Here is a 26,644-nt window from a genome sequence, read left to right as displayed (position 1 = left end):
GGAGCAGGTGTTGGTAGACAGTACAGAGGTGAGGTACAAGAGCTGACTAGCCATAGGTGGATCCAGGTGAGGAGTGGTGAAAGGCAGGTAGAGGAGAGAAGAGTGGGAATAGTTAAGGTGGTGATGGGTGGAGGGAAACAGCTGCAAATGATGAATCTGCTGCTGGGTGTTCATGTCCTGCTAGTGTGACAAGTGGGGACCCAGGCTCAGTCCTACTCCAGCTGCTCTGGGAGCAGATCTGGGACTCAGTCTGGTCCGGGATGCTGTTGGATTGCTTCTACTGTTTACACAGCGTGCGATTTTCTCTCTTTCTCTGCGCAGTGGCTTTTGGTCTTCTTTTAAAAATTGAGTTATTTGAGTTCCTTGCTTTGTGGTTGCCGGTAAGACAATTCTCAAGGTGTATAATTTGTAAGTTCTTTGATAATAAATGTGCTTTGAATCCAATAGTAAAGCAGGTGTAGCATGGAACCAAATAAGGAGGTGGAGTGGGCTAGTGGGAACAGTGGAGGAGGAGGTCGCCCAGTGGGAGGAAGGTGGACCTATGGATTTGGGGTAGGAAGGAAAAGAAGCAGCATGATAAGGGTCTTTGGTAGTGTAGGAGGATCAGGATATGATGTAACAGAGATACAGGGCACATATGCTGCTCGCCATCCAGATTCCTGTACCTGCAGTCTCCTGGTGACTCGTGCCTGCAATGGCAGTAACGATACTATATCCACTCTTCGAATCCCGCTGGGGCCGTGTCGCTATGCGATATTGCGTCCAAAAACCGGTCGGACGGGTCCGGCAGCTGCGGAATTCCTCAGGCGAATTGCGGATCGGGGTGTGGTATCGATTCGAGCATCTGCACCGAGAGAGAGAGAGAGAGAGAGAGAGAGAGAGAGATAAGGGGAAGTGCTTCTGCTCCGCTCCGGCGGACTTCCGGATCTGACCTTAACGCGGCGAGTTGATTGACTTGGTCGCTTTGAGGCACGGGAGAAGCTCGGAAGACTTACGTAGAACAAAAATTCAAAATGTGTGAGAAGCTACCTTCTCTTCTAGAGATCGTCGTGGTTTTCCACCAGGTCGCGGGAGCTTTCTTTGACACTGGTTTGCTGATGGTTGCTCAAGAGCGCTGTAACGCCACGGTTGCCGGAGTCAGGCAAACTTGCATCTCCCAGTTTTACATGTGCAACAACATTATGCTGGGACTCACCCCACTACTCTTCACCTTCATCTTAGCCAAGCTGGGAGATGAGAGATCCAGGAAGATCACCATCTGCGTGCCACTCCTGGGCTACCTGATCTCCAGGTCTCTGCTGTTCTGTGTGATCCTGTTTCATCTGCCCTTGGAGGTTATGTTTGCCACTGCGCTGCTCAATGGCCTGAGTGGGGGCTTCCCTTCTTTCTGGTCAGGAATTATGGCCCTGGCCTCAGACACTTCCTCTGCCAAGGACAGGTCAGTCAGGCTCATTAGAATCGAGCTGGCCTATGGCTTGGCCGGGTTGATTGGAAGCCTCTCATCTGGTCACATCTTCATTCACTTCACCCTCTCCCATGACCAGGGGGTAGTGTTGGCAGGCTGTAGCTGCCTCTGTTATTTGATAAGCTTGCTGTACTGCCTCCTGGGGGTGAAAGCGCCATCCAGACAAGCGGAAGCTTGCGAGCAGATTGGAAGCACACCACCTCTTGGAAGTGACAGAGTGCTGGGTCAGTCTGGGTGGGACCACGGCTCCGAAGCTGCCACTAGGGTTGAAGCTGAGCAAAACAGAGGCGCAAATAGGCATCCAACTGAAACCTCAAGGCTACTGGATTACATTGCAAGGGCTAAAGGCAAATCCAGTTGTTGTACAGCAGCGAATTTCACAGTTGCTTTACTTTTTACAAGTGGGGTGTTATACGATCTGAGTGTGACAGGTGGAGTGGATATAATTCCCATGTTTGTATTGAAAGACCCATTGAACTGGGATGCTGTGTGGGTTGGCTATGGCTCTGCAGCAGGATACACCATCTTCCTGACCAGTTTCCTAGGAGTCAAAGTTCTTTCCAGATACCTGAAAGACACTTCATTGATAGTGATTGGAATAGTATCATTTTCCACTGGGATGCTGATCATGGCTTTTGTGAAGAGGACTTACGTATTTTTCATTGGTAAGTATCATTACAGTCTGGAACTGCTTTAGACATTCTTAATTAATATACACTTTGTAGTCAACAGAAATTTTGACAATGCTTTCATTTCCTATCTACAGATCATTGATGTAGCTTCATTATGAACAGTCCTAGTTAGGGACCTATGACATATTTTCCCCATTGCTTTATGAAAGCTTGTGTGAATGGTATTACCTACGAGCTCCTGTCAGCATTGCACAAGAACACTGACTCAAAACTTAAATATTAGTGTAGATTATGTGCTTAAGTACAACACTGAAGGGCAATATTGGTTGTTCAACAATGATAACAGAACACTCCTAAGGCTTTAAACATCTCAGTAGAACAGTTGTAACTGGAATTCCAACACAGATTAGCTATGTAGTTCTTAAAAAAAGTATGAGATAATGTTCATTACCTCAATGCCATCTGATTTCAGAATGAACATTGAACCCACAAACACTACCTGACTACATTTTTTCTCCCTTTTTCCACTACTTATCTTTTTAAATATATACATTACTTAATTTATAGTTTTTACTGTTATGTACTGCTGCCACATAACAACAAATTTCATGAAATATGCCGGTGATATTAAACCTGATTCTGATTTTCATGAGAAATGGTAATTCTGTTTCTCCCTCCATAGATATGCACTATCTTTGCATTTTGATTAGGTGCACCATTATCTCTTTGATGGTTGTGAGATCCTGTAATAGACTAATTAACAACCATAGTTGCCGAGATTGCACCACTATCCACAATTCGAAAGTGGGTTACTGGCAGAAAATACTGCCCCTGAAGAAAATTCTCCCCCAAAAATAGCAACAGAAATTTTTAAAAAGCTAATAATATATCTCGGGTCAAGCAGCAACTGTAGAAAGAAAAACAGAGTTACTAATTCAGTCCACAGATCCTTCTCTGGTATACTTCCAGAAGTTTTTTTTATTTCAGATTTCCAGCAATCAGTCTTCAGACTGTCTCTTCTAATGCTAAAACAATCAGAAAACAGTTCAAAGTAATCCAATGCTCACAGCTCTGATATTATCAAATTAGCCCCCACATTAAAGAATTCTCCAAAAAAGAAGCAAATCAAGAAACTCAAGTCTTTTTTAAAGCTGTTACAAGAGAGAAGATGCTCAAAAAGCTGAAAGACCTAAAGGTACATAATCACCCGGACCAGAGGAACTGCACCCTAGGGTTCTGAAAGAGTTAGTGTTAGAGATTGCGGCTGCATTAGAAACGATCTTTCAAAAAAATCATTGGACTCTGGCATGGTGCTAGAGGACAGGAAAATTGCAGATGTTACTCCACTCTTTAAGAAAGAAGGAAGTCAGCAAAGAGGAAATTATAGACCAGTTAGCCTGACCTCAGTGGTTGGGAAGCTATTAGAGTCAATTGTTAGGAATGAGGTGATGGAGTACTTGGTGACACAGGACAAGATAGTACAAAGTCACCATGGTTTCCTTCAGCGAAAATCCTGCCTGACAAACCTGTTGGAATCCTTTGATAAGGTTATAAGTAGGATAAAAGAGATGTAGTAGATGTTGTATATTTGGACTTTCAGAAGACCTTTGACAAGGTGCCACACATGAGGCTGCTTAAAAAGTTAAGAGCCTGTGGTATTACAGGGAAGTTACTAACATGGTTAGAGCATTGGCTGATTGGTAAGAGGCAACAAGTGGGAATAAAAGGATCCTTTTCTGTTTGGCTGCCAATGACTAGTGGTGTACCGCAGGGGCTGGTGTTGGGACCACTTCTTTTTATACTATATATCGATAATTTAGATGATGGAACAGATGGCTTTGTCGCCAAGTTTGCAGATGATACAAAGATTGGTGGAGGGGCAGGTAGTGTTGAGGAAACAGGATGCAGAAGGTCAGATAGATTAAGAGAATGGTTAAGAAAGTGGCAAATGAAATACAATGTTGGAAAATGCACGGTCATGCTCTTTGGTAGTAGAAATAAATGTGCGGACTATTTTCTAAACGGAGAAAATCCAGGAATTGGAAGGGCAAAGGAACATGGGAGTCCTTGTGCAGAACACCCTGAAGGTTAACTTGCAGGTTGAGTTGGTGGTGAGGAAGGCAAATGCCATGTTAGCCATGCCATTCATTTCAATAGGTCTACAATACAAAAGCAAGGATGTGATGCTGAGGCTTTATAAGGCACTGGAGAGGCCTCACCTTGTGTATTGTGAACAGTTTTGGGCCCCTCATTTTAAAAAACATGTTTTGGCATTGGAGAGGGTCCAGAAGAGGTTCACATGGATGATTCCAGGAATGAAAGGGTTATCATACAAGAAACAGTTGATGGCTCTGGGTCTGTACTCGCTGGAATTCAGAAAGGTGAAGTGGGGGGATCTCATTGAAAACTTTAGAATGTTGAAAGGCCTAGACAGAGTAGATGTGGAAAGGATGTTTCCTATGGTGGGACAGTCTAGGACAAAAGGGCACAGCCTCAGGATTTAGAGATGCCCTTTCAGAATAGAGATGCAGAGAAATTTCTTTGGCCAGAGGTTGATGAATTTGTGGAATTTGTTGCCACGTGCAGCTGTGGAGGTCAGATCATTGAGTGTATTTAAGACAGAGATTGATAGGTTCTCGATTGGACATGGCATCAAAGGTTATGGGGAGAAGTCTGGGAACTGGGGTTGAGGAGGAGATTAAAAAAGGGATCAGCCATGATTGAATGGCGGAGCAGACTCAATAGGCCAGAAGGCCTAATCCTGCTCCTAAGTCTTATAAAATCCACCACCTTTTGATCACATACCCCTCATCTCAAACAAGAGAAAGTCTGCAGATGCTTGAAATCCAAGCAGCATACACAAAATGCTGGAGGAACTCAGCAAGCCAGGCGGCATCTATGGAAAAAAGTAGTCAACGTTTCGGACCAAGACCTTCAGCAGGACCCTTACTGCTCAAGGGTCTTGGCCCGAAACATCAACTGTACTCTTTTCCATAGGTGCTGCCTGGCCTGTTGAGGCCCTCCAGCATTGTGCGTGTTACCCTCATCCGACTCAATTAATTTTGGTTGATAAACTACTTTGAAGCAACTTGGAATTTTTTTTTAAATTCGCTATAGTATTGGGTACCTCAGAAGTGCTGCTGCCTGAGCCTCATGACCACATTCAAACGTGACCTACAGTGCTGCTTGTATGGAGTTTTCATACTCTCCCCATGACTACACAGGTTTCCTCTGGGTTCTGCGGCTTTCTCCCATGTCCAATAATGTGCAGATTAATTGACCATTGTAAATTGCTCTGAGTGTGCAAATTGGTAGAACCTGACGTGGAGGATTGTTGGGGAAATGGAGAGAATAAGTTACTAAGGAAAATACAGGGGAACTGGGGTCAGAGTGCTAACACAAGCTTGCATTGAATAGTCTCCTTCTGTGTTTCAAGGAGAGTGGAAAGAGTGATCAGTTTCGTGTTCTCTGGTGTCAATACCTGAGGGTCTAACCTGAACTCAATCTATTGATGCAACTTTATAAAACTCTGGTTAGGCCACATCTGGAGTATTGTATACTGTTCTCATTGTTCCCTGTAGGGTGGATGTTGAGGCTTTCTAGTGGGTGCCCACAAGGTTTACTAGGATGGTGCCTAGTTGAGGGCATGTTGAGGCTGGATAAACTTGAGTTGTCTTCTTCGGAGTGCTGGAGGCTGAGGGGAGATCTGATAGAAGTTTACAGAACTGTGAGAGGAAAGGTAGTGAGCACTATTTGTTTCCCAGGGTTGAAATGTCTAATACCAGAGAGCATGCATTGAAGGTGACAGAAGGTAGGTTTCAAAGGCGATGTGAGGGGTAAGTTTGTTCACTCAGAGTGGAGGTGCCTGGTGTGGTGTTAGAGTAAAATACATTGGAGGCTTTTAAGAGATGTTTGGATAGGCACATGGAAAGCTATTTGCTCCGGGAAATTGCCTTTCCCATCCAGGTTGGCCTTGACACACCAATCATTGGCTGAAGAAAGTATACTTGATCATGGGCCTGCACTGTACACCCTTGACTTGGAGCCTTCTTTCACAAATGGTATGCGATGTTCTGTGCAGCATGGGGCATGAGATATTTTGTGCTGCAGTACTCTCTGTTCAACTGCTTCTGTTACAACTTTGAGTATGTTGTTATGTCTCCAAGTGTACATGCCGCTGGAAAGATTGACTCTGCATGCACCCAACATATGCTGAAGTGTTCCCTTCTCACCACAAGCAGCACACCTGTCTGTCTTATCTTCATACCAGGTGCTGAGGTTGGCAGGTGTTGGGAGCAGGTCATACATCACTCTACATAGAAAAGTAATGCGGAGCAGTTCCATCTGCCACAGAACATTCCAAGATAGATGTCATTGTTCAACACTTTCCCACCAGGTTCAAGCCCCTTGTTTGGTCAGGCCAGCTGCTTTAGCTAACCTCTTCTCTTCTACCTCTCGTATTTCTTGCGTTACAAGCTCACGACGCTCCTTACCTGTAGAAGATGACCACCACTTGTGGGTTGTCCATCCAAGTCCCTGGTGGCCTAGCTGCGTAGCCCCAACCATCTCCTTGTGCTACAATCTAGACTCTGCCTCATCAACTGCTGCCCGGGCTGACCACTTCCTGCCTGATCTCACATCCGTCTGGATGTTCTTGATGACAGGGTCTTTTGAGTCTCGAAGCATCAAGAATGATCCTACCTTGGCTACCTTGGCCTCTTCAACAAGGGATTGCACTGGGATGGTAAGCTTTGTCTGGCTACTGTGGATTGCAACATTAGTGAGGCTGCTCGATACTCCAAATCAATTCTTCACATACTTGTTGATCTTCCGTTCCATTGCCTCAATATGAGACATTGCCACGTCATAGACAGTTAGTGGCCACATTATCCATGGCATCAGTCCGTACTGCAAGCACCACAACTTCAACTTGCCAGGCAAGCCACACTTGTCGACAGACATCAGACCTCTGTTGATCTGTTCTCCTGTCTCTTGAACCCTCTTGGTGTCTCTCAGTTTCTGTGTGTACCATCACCCGAGGCTCTTAACTGATTGGTCCTGAATGGATGGAATCTCCTCTCCACAAAGGGTGAAATGAAAGTCAACCAGCTTTCCTCTCCTAAGAACAAGGCTCCTTGACTTCCTGATCTTGAACTTCATTCTTCCCCAATCCATTAGCTCCTCGATTCTAGATAGTACACTTTCCAAAGCCTCCGTGCTAGGACCCAAAAGGGTGAGATCGTCCATGAACGCTCGTATTGGTGGCAATTCCCCTCCACCATCAAGTGCAACACCTGGTCCCACTGATTCTGCAGCTCTCACAATGACCACCATGGCTAACACAAAAAGGATGGGTAAAATCGCACAGTCCAATGTCCAAGCTCTGCCACCTAGTTGTAAACTGCTGAGTGGAGAACCTCATCCGGAAATCATTGTAGTACTGCATAATGAAGTTCCTCACCTTAGCAGGAATCCATAGGAATTCCATCGCAAACTCAATCAGGACATGGGGAACAGAACCATACGCATTTGCAAGATCAAGCCAAACTACAGCCAGATTTCTTCTCAACCTTTTTGACTCCTGGATGGTATGCCATATCATACTAGTATGTTCAAGGCATCCCTGGAATCCTGGTATTCCTGCCTTCTGCACAGATGTGTTTACCAATCCATTCTCTATCACAAACGAAGATATTCTTTCTGCTAGAATGCCAAACATAATCTTCCCCTCTACATTCAGGAGTGAAATTGGTCGGAACTGATTCAATGTAATAGAAATCTCTTCCTTCAGGATGTATACTCCTTCAGCCTCACTCCATGACAAAGGAACAACACCTTGTGATCACACAACCTTTAATAATCTCCACAAGTATTTCCTCAGCTCATTACACTTCTTGAACACCTTATACAGCACTCCATTAGGTCCTGGCACTGAACCTGACCTTGCCTTTCTGATGAACCACTCAACTTCTCCCAGTTTGGGTTCTGACAGATTGAACTTCACTCCTGGCTTGGTAGGCTTCACAAGCCCAGAAATGTCAAACAAAGGAGCCTCCCGCTGTTCGTTAGAGTAAATGCTTGTCAGGTGATCTTCCAGTTCTTGTTGAGAGATGTTAAGCTGCCTGCTCTTACTTTGTTCAAACAATCTCTTTGTGAACTGGTGAGGGTTCTCAAAGAATGCCGCCTTTCTTGCCTTCTCTCTCTTCTTTCTCTTTTTACGTTGTGACTCTGCACGACGGAGTGATGCTAACTTTATTCGAAGCTGCTCTTGGAGATCAGTGACCCCTGGCTTGTCACCTCATTTGCTACCTTCCACCTGTCTCAATGATCTAAAGCTCTCTCCTCAACCTACTAATCTCCTTCTGGCACCTGCTTGGTGTCCATGTAGGCTTTGCTTTCTTCAACTCAACTAAACCTGTACTTTCCAACATCATAAATCATATCGCCCATCACTTCCAACTTTCTCTTTGATGTTCCCCCGAGAATATTCTTCAACATCATACTGATATCCTCATCAAACACACACCAAGCCTTCTTATCTGCCATTTGCTGGCCACTTGACCTTCCTCTTCTACTCTACCACCTCACCACCGCCATTATGCAAAGGATCTACCTGGGTACTGTGGTCTGCAACCTGACCTGGGTTATCTCTCATCTGACCTGGAGTATGATGACTCTCTCCAGAGCGAATTGCTGTGGCTTGTGTATCAGTGGTTGAAAAGACCACATCTTCTGTGCTTGATGAAGTAATTTCATCTTCATCCACTGGGATGGAATAGCACTTCAACTTTGCTCAGTGGACTAGTAAACCTTTAATGCTGGAAAACGCTCTCCCACACCAACTCATTAGACACTCAGAGCCTCTTATCCTAGCTCTTGGTCGTAGTTGTTCCCTGTAATTAACTGTATCCATCATTCACCTTTCCTCTCGGAGGACCCCGAGGGTATGTTTCTCCATGTAAACTAGAAGCTTCAAGCTTCTAGGATACAAGGAAGATGGAAGGATATGGACATGATGTAGGAAGGAGGGACTAATGTTTGGGTTTTGTTTTTAATTTGTTTTTTAGCTGGTTCAGCACAACATTGTGAGCGAATGGCCTGTTTCTACGCTGTACTGTTTTATGTTCTGAGAATTGGTATGTCTCCAAAACACTGGATAATTTCTACAGATGTACTGTGGAGAATGTTCTAACTGGCTGCATCAATGTCTGGTATTGTGCGGGGGCTACTGCACAGCATTGAGCTGAGCTGCAGAGAGTGTAAATTTAGTCAGCTCCATCATGAGCACCAGCCTCTGTAGTATCCAGGACATTGTCAAGGAGTGATACCTCAAAGGTGGTGTCCATTATTAAGGACCTTTGTCACCCAGGTCATGGTTGTTCTCCTGCAACAAATTTCACAACATACGCCAGTGATATTAAACCCGATTCTGATATACAAATTATAAGCCCTGCGTAAATGAAAATCAATGTGTTGCTGTTGCTCACTTTGCAAACTTAGTTTCACATCCAGCAAAGATAGGAAGCAGTGAAAGAAGTTTGTAGAAAGAAGAGCTAACAAAACCATTTAAAATATTAAAAGATTAAACTAAAATAAAATAATGAAAGCTTGCTCCTCATTTGTTTCTTACCTTTCAGCTTAGAGTCCCCATACACATCCTTTGACCGTGCTTAAAGGTCTGACCCACAAATAAGTCATATAAGATATTCACCGGTTTAACAGTGGTAAATGAGCTTTTGGACTATGTAGCGAACCCAGCCACAGGATAAGGCAGACTTGGCCTTCCCACATGTATTAGTGAGTCCAAGATTCAATATTGGCATTTGGTTGGCAGAACACTAACAGCTCTGTTCAGAACCATTGACCATGTCTATATTTGCCACAGTGCTTTCACGATAAGCATTAGTAAATACTTTCTGAAAATGAACAACTTTATTTATGCTCTCAGGAGAGAAGATAAATAAATTTTAAAAATTTAAAAAAGGAAGCAGCAGTGCTAAGAAAATGAAAGCTTCTTTATTAGACCCGTGTTTTAATTTCAAATTCAGTTATCAGAATCTAAAGTGGCTGTTCGAAGTTCAAAGTGAATTTATTATCAAGTACATATACTGAATGTCACCGCATACAACCTGAGATTCATTTCATGTGGGCTTGATCAATAAATACGATAACCATAATAGAATTAGTGAAAGCACACCAACAAGGCAGACAACCAGTGCACTAAAGACAGCAAACTGTGCAAATACAAAAAGGATTAGACAGACAGGGAGCATGAAATGAAGAGTCCATGAACTTGAGTACACAGGTTGGGGGAGCAGTTCAGTGATGGGGCAGGTGAAGTTATCCCCACTGGTTCAGGAGCCTGATGGTTAAGGGGTAATAACTGTTCATGGACCTGGAGATGAGTCCCCTGAGGTTCCCGTACCTTCTTCCTGATTACTGCAGTGTGAAGAGTGCATGACCTTGGTGGTGAGGGTCCCTGAAGATGGATGCTGCTTTCCTATGACAACACTCCATGGTGGGGAGGGCTTTACCTGTGACGGACTAAGCATTTCCACTACTTTTTATAAGACTTTCCATTCAAGGGTATTGGTGTTTCCATACCAGGCTGTAATGCAGCCAGTCAATACAGTCTCTACCGCACATCCACAGAAGTTTGTCAAAGTTTTTGATGTCATGCCAAATCTTCACAAACTCCTGAGGAAGCAGAGGCACTTGTCCTGCTTTCTTCATAATTGCACATACGTGCCGGGCCCAGGACGGGCCTTCTGAAATGATAACACCAAGGAATTTAAAGTTGCTGACCCTCTTCACCTCTGATACTCCATTTTTCCTCCTCCTGAAAGCAATAATCAGCCCCTTGGCTTTGCTGACATTGGGTAAGAGGTTGTTGAGGCACTATTCAGCAAGATTTTCAACCCTCCCCCCCATACATACTGATTTGTCACCACCTTTTTGTTAGCTTATGATGTGGTGTCTTCAGCAAACTTGAATATGGCATTGGAGCTGTGCTTAGCCACACAATTGTAAGTGTTAAGCAAGTAGAACGGAGGTCCAAGCACATAGCCTTTTGTTGCACCGTGCTGATGGAGATTGTGGAGGAGAAGCTGTTGCCAATCTGACCTGACTGGGGTCTGCAAGTGAGGAAATTGAAGGTTCCATCACACAAGGAGGTATTGAAGTCAAGGCCTTGAAACTTACCGATTAGTTTTGAGGAGATGATAGTATTGAGTGCCAAGCTGTTTATAAATGGCACAGCAAAAAATCTTAATAAAACAAATTAAAGCCATCTTAAAGAGGATGGCAGCAGTGATAGGGGACTTTGTAGTTAGGGGGCCAGACAGGCTATTCTGCGGACAGAGGAAAGAAACACAGATGGTAGTTTGACTCCCAGGTGCCAGGGTCCGGGATGTTTCCTGATTGAGTCCATGATATCCTGAAGTGGGAAGGTGAACAGCCAGAGGTCGTGGTACATATTGGTACCAACAACATAGGTAGGAAAAGGGAGGATTTCCTGAAAACAGACTACAGGGAGTTAGGAAAGAAGCTGAGAAGCAGGACCTCAAAGGTAGTCATCTCGACAGTGAATATGGGAATAGAGTGAGGTGGAGGATAAATGAGGGATTGGAGAAGGGGACAAGGATTCAGATTTCGGGATCATTGGGTCCTCTTTTGGGGCAGGTGTGACCTGTACAAAAAGGATGGTTGCACTTGAATCCAAAGGGGACCAATATCCTGGCAGGTAGGTTTGCTAAGGCCATTGGAGAGAGTATAAACTAGAATTGCTAGGGAGTGGGAACCGAAATGAGGAGATGGAGGAAGGGCAGTTAGCTCACAAATAGAGAAAGCTTGTTGGCAGTGTGAGAGGGAGGATAGGCAGGTGATAGAAAAAGGATGCACTCAGACCAATGGTTTGAGATGTGTCTTTTAATGCAAGGAGTTTTATGAACAAAGCGGGTGAGCTTAGAACATGGATCAGTACTTGGAGCTATGATGTTGTTGCCATTACAGAGACTTCGATGGCTCAGGGGCAGGAATGACTACTTGGAGTTCCAGGCTTTGGATGTTTCAGAAAGGACAGGGAGGGAGGCAAAAGAGGTGGGGGAGTGGCATTGCTGATCAGAGATAGTGTCACAGCTGCAGAAAAGGAGGAAGTCATGGAGGGATTGCCGACTGAGTCTCTGTGGCTAGAGTTTAGAAACAGGAAGGAGTCAATAACTCTATTGGGTGTTTTTTTTATAGACCACCCAATAGTAACAGGGACATTGACGAGCAGATTGGGAGATAGATTCTGGAATGGTGCAATAATAACAACGTTGTCGTGATGGGAGATTTTAATTTCCCAAATATTGATTGGCATCTCCTTAGAACAAGGGGTTTAGATGGGATGGAGTTTGTTAGGTGTGTTCAGGAAAGTTTTCTGACACATCTGTAGGTAAGCCTACAAGAGGAGAGGCTGTACTTGATCTGGTATTGGGAAATGAACCTGGTCACATGTCGGGTCTCTCAGTGGGAGAGCATTTTGGAAATAGTGATCACAATTCTGTCTCCTTTACCATAGCATTGGAGAGAGATAAGAGCAGACAAATCAGGAAAATGTTTAATTGGAATAAGGGGAAATATGAGGCTATCAGGCAGGAACTTGGAAGCATAAATTAGGAACAGATGTTCTTAGGGAAATGTACGGCAGAAATGTGGCAAATGTTCAGGGGATATCTGCATGGAGTTCTGTATAGGTACATTCCAATGAGACAGGGAAAAGATGGTAGAGTACAGAAACTGTGGGGTACAAAGGCTGTAGAAAATCTAGTTAAGAAGAAAATCTTATGAAAGGTTCAAAGAACTAGGTAATGATAGAGATCTAGAAAATTATAAAGCTAGCAGGAAGAAGCTTAAGAATGAAATTAGGAGAGCCAGAAGGGGTCATGAGAAGGCCTTGGCGAACAGGATTAAGGAAAATCACACGGCATTCTACAAGTATGCGAAGAGCAAGAGGAATAGATATGAGAGAATAAGACCAATCAAGAGCAACAGTGAAAAAGTGTATATGGAACTGGAGGAGGTAGCAAAGGTACTTAATGAATACTTTGCTTCAGTATTCACTACAGAAAAGGATCTTGGCAATTGTAGGGATGATTTACAGCAGACTGAAGAGCTTGAGCATATAGACATTAAGAAAGAGGATGCACAGGAGGTTTTGGAAAGCATCAAGCTGGATAAGTCTCTGGGACCAGACGAGATCTACCCCAGGCTACAGTGGGAGTCAAGGGAGGAGATTACTGAGCCTCTGGAAATGATCTTTGCACCATCAATGGGGACGGGAGAAGTTCTGGAGGATTGGAGGGTTGCAGATGTTGTTCCCTTATTTAAGAAAGGAAGTAGAGATAGCCCAGGAACTTATAGTCCAGTGAATCTTATTTCAGTGGTTGGTAAGTTGATGGAAAAGATCCTGAGGTAGGATTTATGAACATTTGGAGAGGCATAATATGATTAGGAATAGTCAGCATGGCTTTGGCAAAGGCAGGTCGTGCCTTATGAGCCTGAATTTTTTGAGGATGTGATTAAACACATTGATGAAGGTGGAGCAGTAATGTAGTGTATATGGATTTCAGCAAGGCATTTGATGAGGTACTCCATGCAAGGCTTATTGAGAAGGTAAGGAGGTATGGGATCCAAGGGGACCTTGCTTCGTGGATCCAGAATTGGCTTGCCCACAGAAGGCAAAGGCTGGTTGTAGATGGGTCATATTCTGCATGGAGGTCAGTGACCGGTGGTGTGCCTCAGGGATCTGTTTGTGACTCCTTCTCTTTGTGATATTTATAAATGACCTGGATGAGGAAATGGGTTAGTGAATTTACTGATAACACAATGGTTGGGGGTGTTGTGGATAGTGTGGAGGGCTGTTAGAGGTTACAGCAGGACAACGATAGGATGCAGAACTGGGCTGAGAAGTGGCAGATGGAGTTCAACCCAGATAAGTGTGAGGTGGTTCATTTAGGTAGGTCAAATCTGATGGCAGAGTATAGTATTAATGGTAAGACTCTTGGCAGTGTGGAAGATCAGAGGGATCTTGGACGCTCAAAGCAACTGTGCAGGTTGACTGTGTGGTTAAGGCGGCATACAGTGTATTGGCCTTCATCAACCGTGGGATTGTTCAAGAGCCGAGAGGTAATGTTGTAGCTACATAGGACCCTGGTCAGACCCCACTTGGAATACTGTGCTCAGTTCTGGTCACCTCACTACAGGAAGGATGTGGAAACTATAGGAAGGGTGCAGAGGAGATCTACAAGGATGTTGCCTGGATTGGGGAGCATGCCTTATGAGAATAGGTTGAGTGAACTTGGCCTTTTCTCCTTCAAGCAAAGGAGAATGAGATGTGACCTGATGGAGGTGTAAAATATGATGAGAGGCATTGATTGTGTGGATAGTCAGAGGCTTTTTCCTAAGGCTGAAATGGCCAATACGAGAGGGCACAGTTTTAAGCTGCTTGGAAGTAGGTACAGAGGAGATGTCAGGAGTAAGTTGTTTTTTTAAAAAAAAAAGACGCAGAGAGTGGTGAGTGCATGGAATGGGCTGCCGGCGACGGTGGTGGAGGCGGATACTATAGGGTATTTTGAGAGACTCCAGGACAGGTACATGGAGCTTAGAAAAATAGAAGTCTATGGGTAACCCTAGGGAATTTCTAACGTAAATACATGTTCTGCACAGCATTGTGGGCCGAAGGGCCTGTATTGTGATGTGTCTAATAGTCTGTAAATTTCCTTTCAAAGAGCCACAAAATAGCAGAATGATCATCTTGCCATTTTTAAAAATAAATGATTAATCTTAAGAAATTTAAACCATTAGACAGTGATATCTTTTGGCAAGATGGTTCTCAATAGCCACCCAAAATTTAATAACGTCACAAACACAACAAATATTAACTAACACATTGATAACATTGCCACAGGTAACATTAGCTCTGCAAAAAATGAAACAGTTACAATGACTCAGTCACTTTAAACAAAAACCTGAAGGTAAACAAGTACATTCTAGGTGCAAAGATGGCCTAGGCTGTCTCTCCTTTAAGGAGAAAGCAAAATTATTTTTTTCATTTTTAATATTTCTATTGCACTGTGCATATATATATATATATATATATATATATATATATATATATATATGTTGTGCTTATGATAAACAATTTAAATTTCTCTTGAGAAACTGTAGTGCTCAAATACAAAATATATTTGATAATGTTCACCACTACCACATTACACAAAAATCATGTTGTGTAAATTATTCTGAACCGAGTGCTATTTTTCCTCTGCTTCACCTTGTTGCCTGCATTGGACTCTTTGAAATTTTCACCCAGTATTGGTCTCAATCACAAACTCCTTTGTTAAGTCCCCAATTGCATTTTAGTCCTGAAGAATCTGCAGCTAACACACACTAATCTCAGTTTTGGCATTTCTGATGCTTGCAGTTCTGTTTCTGACTGAGTCCTCACCCATTTTCACTCCTGGATCATCAGACATCCTTACCCAAGCTTTGGCACTTCCATTACCAATGCATTCATCCATGGCAGCATAATTCAGGACTCAAATATTGCAATGTGCTCCTGCTTGGTCTCCACATTGCATCTCCTGTCTTCATTATGACTTGCAGCAATTCTCATTCACTTGTGTTTTCTGAACTAATGCTGTCTCTTCTTCCAGCAAACTTTTAAATTCTCTTTTGGGGTCACAGAACACACACAACCTCACTCTGCTATTTGTGTTCTCTATGGTCCACCCAATGTCAATTTAAGTCAGCTATTGGCTTGGAATTCTCTCTATAAATTTCTCAGTTCTTTCAAAATCATTGCTTCAAAACTGCTTCTGGTGATCTGTAGCAAAATATGTCTTATATCTGTTAAGTGATTTGGAACACTAATGTGTTAATGAAACAATATACGTGCTGAAATGTGGTATGACTAATGTGGACAGTGTTGTACACAAAGAAAACATGAACCAATTGATTAAATTGGGTAAGTATTTGCATGGAATGTCAAATACAGAATATCCCTATTTAGTGAACTTCTTAACAACCAATTAACCATTTTTTGAAATATCTCTTGCAGCTCGAGCAGTGATGCTGTTTGCCCTTATTCCTCTCCCAACAATTCGGTCACTGATTTCAAAGCATATAAAAGAGACTTCATATGGTTAGTATGCTCCCAATTTATCAGCTGGCATCTGGATTAGTTTCATTAATGTGCATTTTCACCGAGTTGCTTCCTTCCACCCAGTGTACCAAAACAATTTGAGAAGATCACTTGGCCAATATAGCTGTGGCAATAGCTTCTACAAAATACGTGTTAAGTGAAGGTCCTTGATAGGTATAAATGGACCTTTGGCAGCTGTCAGACTTGTCTTTTAATGGTAAAAACTGGATTTTACTCTAGAGGCTTGAGCAATATCTAGGCTAATATCCCAGAATAGAACTAGGAATGACGCACTGACCCACGTTCCATCTTTTGAATGAAATATTAAACCATGATAGAGTTCATGGTGATGCAGAAGATCCCATGGCACCATTTTAATATGCAATAAGAGATTTTTCTATTCTATTCAAAGTCCCAATAAATATCACTCAACAGACTGTTCATATCTGTTTGGGAGGATTTGTATCATTAACCAGCTACTCTTTGCACTGTATTATTACAACAGTAATTGCACTTCAAGCTTGTTTGCTTTGTTCTAAAGCATTGAGGACAAACCTGGAAGTCGGTGGCCAGAAGTGCATGCATTTCTCAGTCTGACAAATGGAGATGGGTAACAGATTGCCCACTTCCCAGGTGCTAATTGGCCAAGTACTGCCAAATTTACAGGACATCATTAAACATTGCAACTTCATGCAAATTTGGATGCACCAGGCAGAAGCTTCCTAGATCAAGTTAAATTCGGAGGAAGTTCAGTACCGAACTCGGTAATCCAAGATAGCACCAGAAAATGGCAACTATTTGCATGAAGCTCTGAATGGAATCATCAAATATCCCTCTTTAGGACTACCACAGCAGAAATCCACAATCAGAGCCAGCCATGTACTGTTGCCACAAAACATCAAATTTCACAACACATGCCAGTGCTATTAAACCTGATTCAGTACTATATTACAGCACAAATGACAAGTGTCCACAATTATATTTTACGTAGTTACATAATGTCGTTATAACAATGATTAATGGTACTTCATTACCTGTAATGGGACATGAAAGATGTTATAGAAATGAAAGTTTCTCTTGATTGAAGTATGTAAACTTTTCAATTGTACTTCAAGGGAAAGTGCTTGCCGTCCTCCAGATTATCATGACATTGGCTGGAGTAACTTCTTCAATCAGCTTCATCCAGATTTACCTATTAACAAAAGACTGGTATCCAAACCTCTGTTTCAGCCTGTCTTCAGTCATCGGTTGCTTAAGTATCATTCCCATAATGTAAGTAAAATTTAGCTGCAACACACCTGTCATTATGTCATGCAATTTCTATAATAATACCCGATTTGAATAACACAATCATAGAAAAAATGTGGATCAGTCAACCCATGTAGTACATCCAGACTGATCCTCGTTCCTAGGTCTTGATATTTAAAGGATTCAAACGTACATTTAATGCCAGAGAGATGTATACAATATATATCCTGAAATGCTTTTTATTCGCAACCATCCATGAAAACAGAGGAGTGCTCCCAAAGAATGAATGACGGTTAAGTGTTATAACCCCAAAGTCCCCCCCAGCTCCCCTCCCTCCTGCAAGCAACGATCCTCCCCACCCCACCAGCAAATAAAAGCATCGGCACCCGCCACCGAGCACTCAAGCTTGAGCAAAGCAACAAAGACACAGACTTGCAGTGACCCCAAAGACTCATTCACCGGGTATTCGACATACCACAGGCTCTCTGTCCCTAATAAGGGAGAAAGAGGTGTCTCCATTTCACATGAAATGATACCTTTGTTTAAAAAGCAACTATGCTATAAATTATGTCAGGCTTCCCAAAAGCTGTCCGTAATCCAAATGGTTTGCAAATTGGAAATGAACAGAAGTAATGTACAAGAGGGGATAACAAAAGCATCTGTGACATGAGAGCAAGAGTGGCTGCCAGGCAGTCTGCTCAATACTGCAGCTCTTCTCGTCTCCACCCAGCCTGAATGTAGCAGCTTGAGGAAGAAACAGAGGGTGAAGAGAAGACACACTGAAAAACTCAGATCTCTTCCACCAGAAAATTCATGCAGCTTCATAGCAACTGTCAAGAGCATCCCACCAGTCTCCTAGATACTTTTGCACATGTAATGGGGGAGTGGGGAGAGTGTCCATACGCCAGCTTCTCCTTGGCTTACCAATACGTATTTTCAAAAACAATTGTTGCTGCCTCTAATAACCTTTCAAACTGCAAGTTCAAGCAAAACCACTTGCTACCACCACCACCACCCTGAACTGACTTACACTTGAATCCATCCAATCCTTCATCTTTTTTAACTATGCCTCATGTATCTCAGCCTTGCTACTCAGAAAACTGGTCCCTTAATATTCACCCTTGACTCATTATGCAACCGTTTTATCCATCTCAAGCAGATCAGTCCCCAGTGTTCCAAAGAAGATGCCCCAGCCTAGCCGATGTCTTTATAAAATAATCCTACCTTGACAATACTCATGCAGACCTCTCAAGAGATTATAGTTGTTGAGTCATATTGAAGACAGAATACAGGGTATTGGTGAGATGGTATCTGAGCAAGAAAATACAGCACTGGTTTGATATATGGAAGAAAGCAGTACTGAAGGATTACAATATCACAGCAACTTAAGGGCTTTTCAATCCATGTTAAAGGGTCTAAAGAATTACAAATAGTTTTGTTTGAGAAACATTAAGCGTTGTTGTTAGAAGTTACCTTGACAAATTTAGGGAAAGTCCCAAATTCAAGAGAAGTACTCTCTCCAAGGCTGCCTTGCTGCCTGTAGATATAACACAGGATGAGTCAAACCCAGGACAAATCTGAACTCCAGACTGAATCCCTGTAGTTAATGTTAATTATATCTCATGATTTGGCCTCTAGAGCCATCAAAGGCAATTAATTCCACCCTCTGGCTGAAGAAGTTCCTCCTCATATGTTTAAAAGAGATGTCCTTCTATTCTGAAGATGTGATCTCTGGTCCTAGACTCCACCACTATAGGAAACATCCTCTCCATATCCACTCTACCTACGCCTGTCAATATTTGATAGTTTCAGTGAGACCCCCCCCCCCTCATTCTTCTAAATTCCAGTGAGTACATTCCCAGGGTATTCAAACACTCATATATTAACCCTTTCATTTCTGGGATAATTCTCATGAATCTCCTCTGGACCTTCTCCAATGCCAAATCCTTTCTTAAATAAGAGGTCAAAAACTGCATTGTCTGATTAATGCCTTACAAAGCCTCAGTATTATATCCTTCTTTATATTCGAGTGCTCTCAAAATAAATACTAATATAGTATTGGTATTCCTTACCCCCATCTCAACCTGCAAGTTAAACTTTAGGGAATACTGCACGAAGACTCCCAAGTCCATCTGTACCTCTGATTTCTGAACTTTCTTACTGTTTAGAGAAGTCTACACCTTCATTCCATCTACCAAAGTGAATGACCATATACTTCCCTACACTATATTCTGTTAGACACTTCTTTGCCCATTCTTCTAATCTGTCCAAGTCCTTCTGAGGACACCCTGCTTCGTCAACACCACTTGCCCCTCCACCTATCTTTGTATTGTTTGCAAACTTAGCTGCAAAGCCATCAATTTCATCAACCAAATCACTGACATAACATGAAAAGAAACTGCCCCAACACCGACTCCTGCAGAGGCCCAGTAATCATTGGCAGTTAATGAGAAAAGGCTCCCTTCTTTCCAACACTTTACTCCTGACATTCAGCCAATCTTCTATTCATGCTAGTATCTTTACTGTGATATGATGGGCTCTTGTTGAGCCCTCTCATGTGCAGCTTCTTATCAAAGGCCTTCTGAAAATCCAAGTGAACATCTTCCACTGTCTCTCCTTTGCCTGTCCTGTCTGTTATTTCTTCAAATAATTCCAACAGATTTGTCAGGCAAGATTTTCTGTTAAGGAAACCAAACTAACTTTGGCCTATTTTGTCTTGTGCTGTACAGAACCCTGCAGAACATCACAGATCACAGACCTCCAGTCAGGATAAGTCCCATGCACCACTACCTTCTGGCCGAGCCTCCCATGAATGGCCTTATCAAATGCCCTCCTATAATTACTGTAGACAACATCCATAGCTCTAGCTTCATCAGTCATTTTTCTCACCCAAAAAACTCAGTCAAGTTAGTAAAACATGGCCTGCCAAACCATGTTGACTGTCCCTAAATTGGCTGTAGTTTTTCCAAATGCTCATAATTCAATCCCTAAGTATCCCCTCCAGCAACTTCCCTACCAGCGACATTAGACTTACTAGTTGTGTAGCTTTCAGGATCATCGCCATTTCCCTTCATGGATAATGGAACACTAGCTTCTCACTAGTCCTTGAGGACTGCACCTGTGGCTAGAGAGGACACAAAGATATCAGTGAAGGGCCTAGGAATGTCATCTCATGCCTCTCTCAATAACCCAGGGGATATCCCATTAGGCCCTGAGGATTCATCCACCTTAATACTCTTAAAGAGACCCAACATTACCTCCTTAAAAGCAAAATGCCCTAGTTTATTAGCACACTTCGCACTGATCTCCCCATCCTCCACATCATCTTGGTAAATATGACAAAATTATTTCTCATGGTAGGGGAGTCTAGGACAATAGGGCATGACTTCAGGATTGAATGACATCCATTTAGAACAGATGTGGATCCATTTTTGTCAAACAGTGGTAACTGCGGAATTTGTTGCCATGAGTGGCTGAGGAGGACAAGTCATTGGGTGCATTTAAGGCAGAGAAAGATAGGTTCTTGATTAGTCAGGGCATCAAAGAGTATGAGGAGAAGGCAGCGGAGTGGGGATAACTGGAAGAATTGAATCAGCCATGATTGAATGGAAGAGCAGACTTGATGGTTAAAATAGCCTACTTCTGCTCCTATATCTTATGGTCTTATATTGATGCAAAGTACACATTTAGGACTTTGCTGTCCATTGTCTTTGCACTTACACCTTTCCCTAATCTCCTTATTTTCTTTGCAGTTTGACAATTAATTATAACTTATTGATTTTTATCTATAGATGAGAATATCAAATAGCTAAATACAAAGCAGCACCATCTTGAATCTCAACTTTTCCTGTCTGTTCAGTTTGCTTCTGTTCTATCAATTCTTAATAAAACCATTGAGAAGCAACAAGTTTTATGCTTTGTTCCTGGATAGCCTTCGATTAAGACACCAAAATCCAGTCTATCCTTCTGTTCCTGCCCTGATTAGCATCTGGGGCTGGGAGCAGTCCAGAGATTACTACATGAGGTCTTCCTTTACAACTTCTTTCCTGATTCCCTATACTCAGTGAGCAGAACTTTCTTCCCCTTTATTTATGCCATTGGTGCCAATTTGCACCAACCTCTGGCTGCCCACTCTCTCACTTGATAATGTTCTGCAGCCACTAAGAGATCCTCAACCTCAAGCACCTAGAGCAACACACCATAGAAAACCTACAGCACACTACAGGCCCTTCAGCCCACAACGTAGTGCCAAACATGTCCCTACCTCAGAAATTACTAGGCTTACCTATAGCCTTCTATTTTACTAAGCTCCATGTACCTATCCAAAAGCCTCTTAAAAGACCCTATCGTAACCACCTCCACCACCATTGCCAGCAGCCCATTCCACGCACTTAGCACCCTCTGAGTAAAAAAAAACTTACCCCTGACATCTTCTCTGTACCTACTCCCCAGCACCTTAAACCTGTGTCCTCTTGTGGCAACCATTTCAGCCCTGGGAAAAAAGCCTGACTATCCACACGATCAATGCCTCTCATCATCTTATTCTCCTTTATCAGGTCACCTCTCATCATCTTCCTCTCCAAGGAGAAAAGGCCGAGTTCCCTCAACCTATTCTCACAAGGCATGCTCCCCAATCCAGGCAACATCCTTATAAATCTCCTCTGCACCCTTTCTATGGCTTCCACATCCTTTCTGTAGTGAGGCGACCAAAACTGAGCACAATACTCCAAGTGGGGTCTGACCAGGGTCCTGTATAGCTGCAACATTACTTCTTGGCTCCTAAATTCAGTTCCACAATTGATGAAGGCCAATACACCGTACGCCTTCTTAACCACAGAGAGTCAACCTGCGCAGCTGCTTTGAGTGTCCTATGGACTCAGACCCCAAGATCCCTCTGATCCTCCACACTGCCAAGAGTCTTACCATTAATACCGTATTCTGCAATCAGATTTGATCTATCAAAATGAACCACTTCACATTTATCTGGATTGAACTCTTATCTGCCGCTTCTCAGCCCAGTTTTGCATCCTATCAATGTCCTGCTGTAACCTCCGACAGTCCTCCACACTATCCACAACACCTCCAACCTTTGTGTCATCAGCAAACTTACTAACCCATCCCTCCACTTCCTCATCCAGGTCATTTATAAAATTCAAGAAGAGCAATGAAAAGTTCTGAACAGATCCCTGAGGCATTCCACTGGGGACCGACCTCCATGCAGAATATGACCTGTCTACAACCACTCTTTGCCTTCTGTGGGCAAGCCAGTTCTGGATCTACAAAGCAATGTCCCCTTGGCTCCCATGCCTCCTTACTTTCTCAATAAGCCTTGCATGGGTTACCTTATCAATTGCCTTGCTGAAATCCATGTACACTACGTCTACTGCTCTTCCTTCATCAATACGTTTAGTCACATCCTAAAAAATTCAATCAATCGTAAGCCACGACCTGCCCTTAACAAAGTCATGCTGACTACTCCTAACCATATTATACCTCTCCAAATGTTTGTAGATCCTGCCTCTCAGGATCTTCTCCATCAACTTACCACCCACTGAGGTAAGACTCACTGGTCTATAATTTCCTGGACTATCTCTACTCTCCTTTCTTGAATAAAGGAACAATATCTGCAATCCTCTGGAATCTCTCCTGTCACCATTGATGATGCATAGATCATCGCCAGAGTCTCAGCAATCTCCTCCCGTGCCTCCCACAGTTGCCTGGTGTACATTTCACCCAGTCCCGGCGACTTATCCAACATGATGCTTTCCAAAATCTCCAGCACATCCTCTTTCTTAATATCTACATGCTCAAGCTTTTCAGTCTGTTGCAAGTCATCACTACAATCACTAAGATCCTTTTCCATAGTGAATACTGAAGTAAAGTATTCATTAAGTACCTCTGCTATTTCCTCCGGTTCCATACACACTTTCCCACTGTCACACTTGATAGGTCCTATTCTTTCATGTCTTATCCTCTTGTTCTTCACATACTTCTAGAATGCCTTGGGTTTTCCTTAATTCTGCCCTCCAAGGCCTTCTCATGGCCCCTTCTGGCTCTCCTAATTTCCTTCTTAAGCTCTTTCCTATTTGCCTTATAATCTTCTAGATCTCTAACATTACCTAGCTCTTTACCTTTTGTAAAGCTTTTCTTTTTTTCTTGACTAGATTTATTACAGCCTTTGTACACCACGGTTCCTGTACCCTACCATAACTTCCCTGTCTCATTGGAACTTACCTATACAGAACTCTACACAAATACCCCTGAATATTTGCCACATTTTTTCCGTACTTTTCCCTGAGAACATCTGTTTACAATTTAAGCCTCCAATTTCCTGCCTGATAGCATATGTGGTAGCATAATTCCCCTTTTCTAACTTGTCTGTTCCTATTTCTCTCCAATGCTACTGTAAAGGTGATAGAATTATGATCATTATCTCCAAAATGCTCTCCCAATGAGAGATCTGACATCTCTCTGACCAGGTTCAATTCCCAATACCAAATCAAGTACAGCCCCTCTTCTTGCAGGCTTATCTGCATACTGTGTCTAGAAACCTTCCTGAACACACGTAACAAACTCCAACCCATCTAAACCCCTTGCTCTGTGGAGATTCCAATCGATATTTGGGAAATTAAAATCTCGCATCACGACAACTCTGTTATTATCACATCTTTCCAGGATCTGTTTCCCTATCTGCTCCTTGATATCCCTGTTACTATTGGGCAGCCTATAAAAAACACCCAGTAAAGTTATTGTTCCCTTCCTTTTCCTAACCTCCACCCACAGAGACTCCGTAGACAATCCCTCCTGGTGTCTTTTCCAGTGTTAGAATCTCTTGCCTGCTCCCCAATTAACAAGTCTTCTATCACCAAAGCTCTGACTGATTTTACCCCGCCCTGTTGAGCCTCAGGACTATCGAGTGTCATTGACCTGCCAACTGCTTCTGAGCCCTGATAGGGTACCCTTGTCAGATTGTTAAATGAACAAATTGGAAAGACAGGGCTAAGAGAGCACTGGAACAAAACAAATCATCCCAAGGCTTCACAGGGCGGATGTGAAAATGTTTCTTCATGGGAGAATCCAGAAGCAAGTGTGTTTTTTTAAAAAAGATAATTGGGTCACATACTTAAAACAGATGGAGACAGTTTGCTACTCAGTGACTTAGGAACCCTTTCTCAACGGATGGTGAAAACAGAGGTCCTCCATATTTAAGGCAGAGTTAGCAAGATTCTTGAAGCTAAAAGATGATCAGCATAGGTAGGAATGTGGAGTTAAAGTTACATTCAGGTGAAATGGCATGGCAAGCAAGAGATTGAGTGGCCTTCTCCTGCTACAAATCCTACTGTCTTGGCAACTAGAGGACAGTTTTAACAGCTAACAAAACAAACTACATAGGTTTCTTCATGCATGCAAGGTTACACAATCTGGAGTGCACAATATGATGAAGTGATGGAAATGAATATCAGTGTGAACCTCAGAAGAGAATTGAATCTATGTTTCAAGGGAAGTGAGATGAAGTTGTAGAACATTGAACCCCAGAAGAGTGTAGAAGCAAGAGGGCAGCTTTGAAAGTTCACAGAGATGGCTTTAGGGACACTTGGCAAAGCCAAGAATAGCACAAGTCAGAAATTAAACATGTAACTTTTTTTTCCCCAGTCTGCTCCACAGCATGTGTAAGATTAGGAAATCTGCTACGGTCAGAAAATGATTCCATTTTTAGCCAACCTCAATTCAGTTTTAGGGTTGTGTTAATTAAGAATTAGTTAGGAATACAAAGTTGAATATTACCTTTAGTTACCAGTGTTCTTTGAATTGACTTCAGAGCATGTATAGGCACAACCTAGGTTTCTATTAAAAAAAATGGGGAAATAGATATCCATTGGCAGGGTTGTCTAATTTTAGATTGGCTCCCAAAGATTTCATTCATCACAGAATTACACAGCACAGGATCAGGCTCTTCAGTTGAACTGGTCTGTAGCATTCGCCCTACTTACTTGATGTGTGCATTTGGAACAGAGAATGGGAGTGGGGGAAACGTTACTTTTTTTGATGAGGCACAACCAAGATTTGGGCACAGTACGTAGCTTTAAAATTAGTACTGCTCATTTTGCTACTGTAAGTCTCCTATTCTGCTTCACTTGCAGCCTTGTAGAACGCAGATCATCTGAGCAATCTGGATATTCCAGAATACCAGAAGATTGATGTGAAACCCAGCACTAAAATATCTGGAAAGCTCCAACTATTCAAAGAATCACTGGCTGTTTTCCAAAACACCCATATGCCTTGAAAAGCAAGTTTTACTTCCCTCCAGTTACAACTGTAATTTCAACTCATGCCTCCATTCAGCGGACATCTCCAAAATCTTGAAGAAAATCACTGCCGTTGTTGTTGCTTGGAAACTAGTTTGAAAGATTAGTCTACAATACTGTTGTTACATTGAACATAACATATCATTATTCTGTAACTTGACATTCAACATGACTGCATTCATCCTCCACCTTCAGTTGTGCACTTTACTTACATTGTTCTTAAGCAGTTATACTCTGGTTCCTAGACCCAAATGGTCAGGCCCTTCCGCAGGACTGGAGGAAAAAAAGATGAGGAGTAGATTTAAAAGATTGATGGGTGGGGGAGGAGAGAGAAACAAGGTGATAGGTTAAACTGGGAGGGGGAGGGATGAAGTACAGAGCTGGGAAGTTGATTGGTGAAAGAGATACAGGGCTGGAAGAGGGGGAATTATAATTGGAAAGGACAGAAGGCCATGGAAGAAAGAAAAGGGGGGAAGAGCACCAGATGCAGGCAATGGGCAGGTAAGGAGGTAAAGTGAGAAAGGGAAAGGGACGGGAAATGGTGAAGGGGAAGTGGAGGCATTACCAGAGGTTCAAGAAATTGATGTTCATGCCATCAGGTTGGAGGCTACCCAGATGGAATACAAGCTGCTTTTCCTCTAACCTGAGTGTGGTAACATCAATTTCTCGAACTTCCGGTCTGCACTGCCATTTAATCATGGCTAATCCATTTTCCTCTCAACCCCATTCTCCTGCCTTCTCCCTATAACTTTCCACACCCTGATTAATCAAGAATGTATCAACCTCTGCCTCAAGTACAACTAAAGAT

At 42.8% G+C, this 26,644-nt stretch overlaps 1 protein-coding gene across 2 annotated transcripts; it reads left to right on the top strand.

The window, feature by feature from the left end:
• The first annotated feature begins 891 nt into the window (after positions 1-891).
• Positions 892-26,017, top strand: LOC132396860 (thymic stromal cotransporter homolog). Of its 2 annotated transcripts, XM_059974865.1 has the most exons (4): positions 893-2,130; positions 16,199-16,282; positions 17,398-17,554; positions 25,672-26,017. In XM_059974865.1, exons 1-4 carry the CDS (start codon positions 1,014-1,016, stop codon positions 25,727-25,729), a joined length of 1,416 nt encoding a protein of 471 aa, XP_059830848.1. In that variant the 5' UTR covers positions 893-1,013; the 3' UTR covers positions 25,730-26,017. The 2 variants fall into 2 exon arrangements, with proteins under 2 accessions (XP_059830849.1, XP_059830848.1); XM_059974866.1 differs by lacking the exon at positions 16,199-16,282 and having other exon boundaries at positions 892-2,130.
• The last annotated feature ends 627 nt before the right edge of the window (positions 26,018-26,644 follow it).

This window comes from Hypanus sabinus, chromosome 7, assembly GCF_030144855.1.
Source record: "Hypanus sabinus isolate sHypSab1 chromosome 7, sHypSab1.hap1, whole genome shotgun sequence".
NCBI lineage: Eukaryota > Metazoa > Chordata > Chondrichthyes > Myliobatiformes > Dasyatidae > Hypanus > Hypanus sabinus.
Note: the sequence above shows the minus strand (reverse complement) of the source record. Positions and strands in the feature narration are given on the sequence as shown.

Coding starts and splice junctions, on each gene's coding strand:
- LOC132396860 (XM_059974865.1), top strand. CDS start 1,014: ATGTGTGAGAAGCTACCTTCTCTTCTAGAGATCGTCGTGGTTTTCCAC. Junction 16,283..17,397: donor TATAAAAGAGACTTCATATG/GTTAGTATGCTC, acceptor TTGTACTTCAAG/GGAAAGTGCTTGCCGTCCTC. Junction 17,555..25,671: donor TTAAGTATCATTCCCATAAT/GTAAGTAAAATT, acceptor CTTCACTTGCAG/CCTTGTAGAACGCAGATCAT.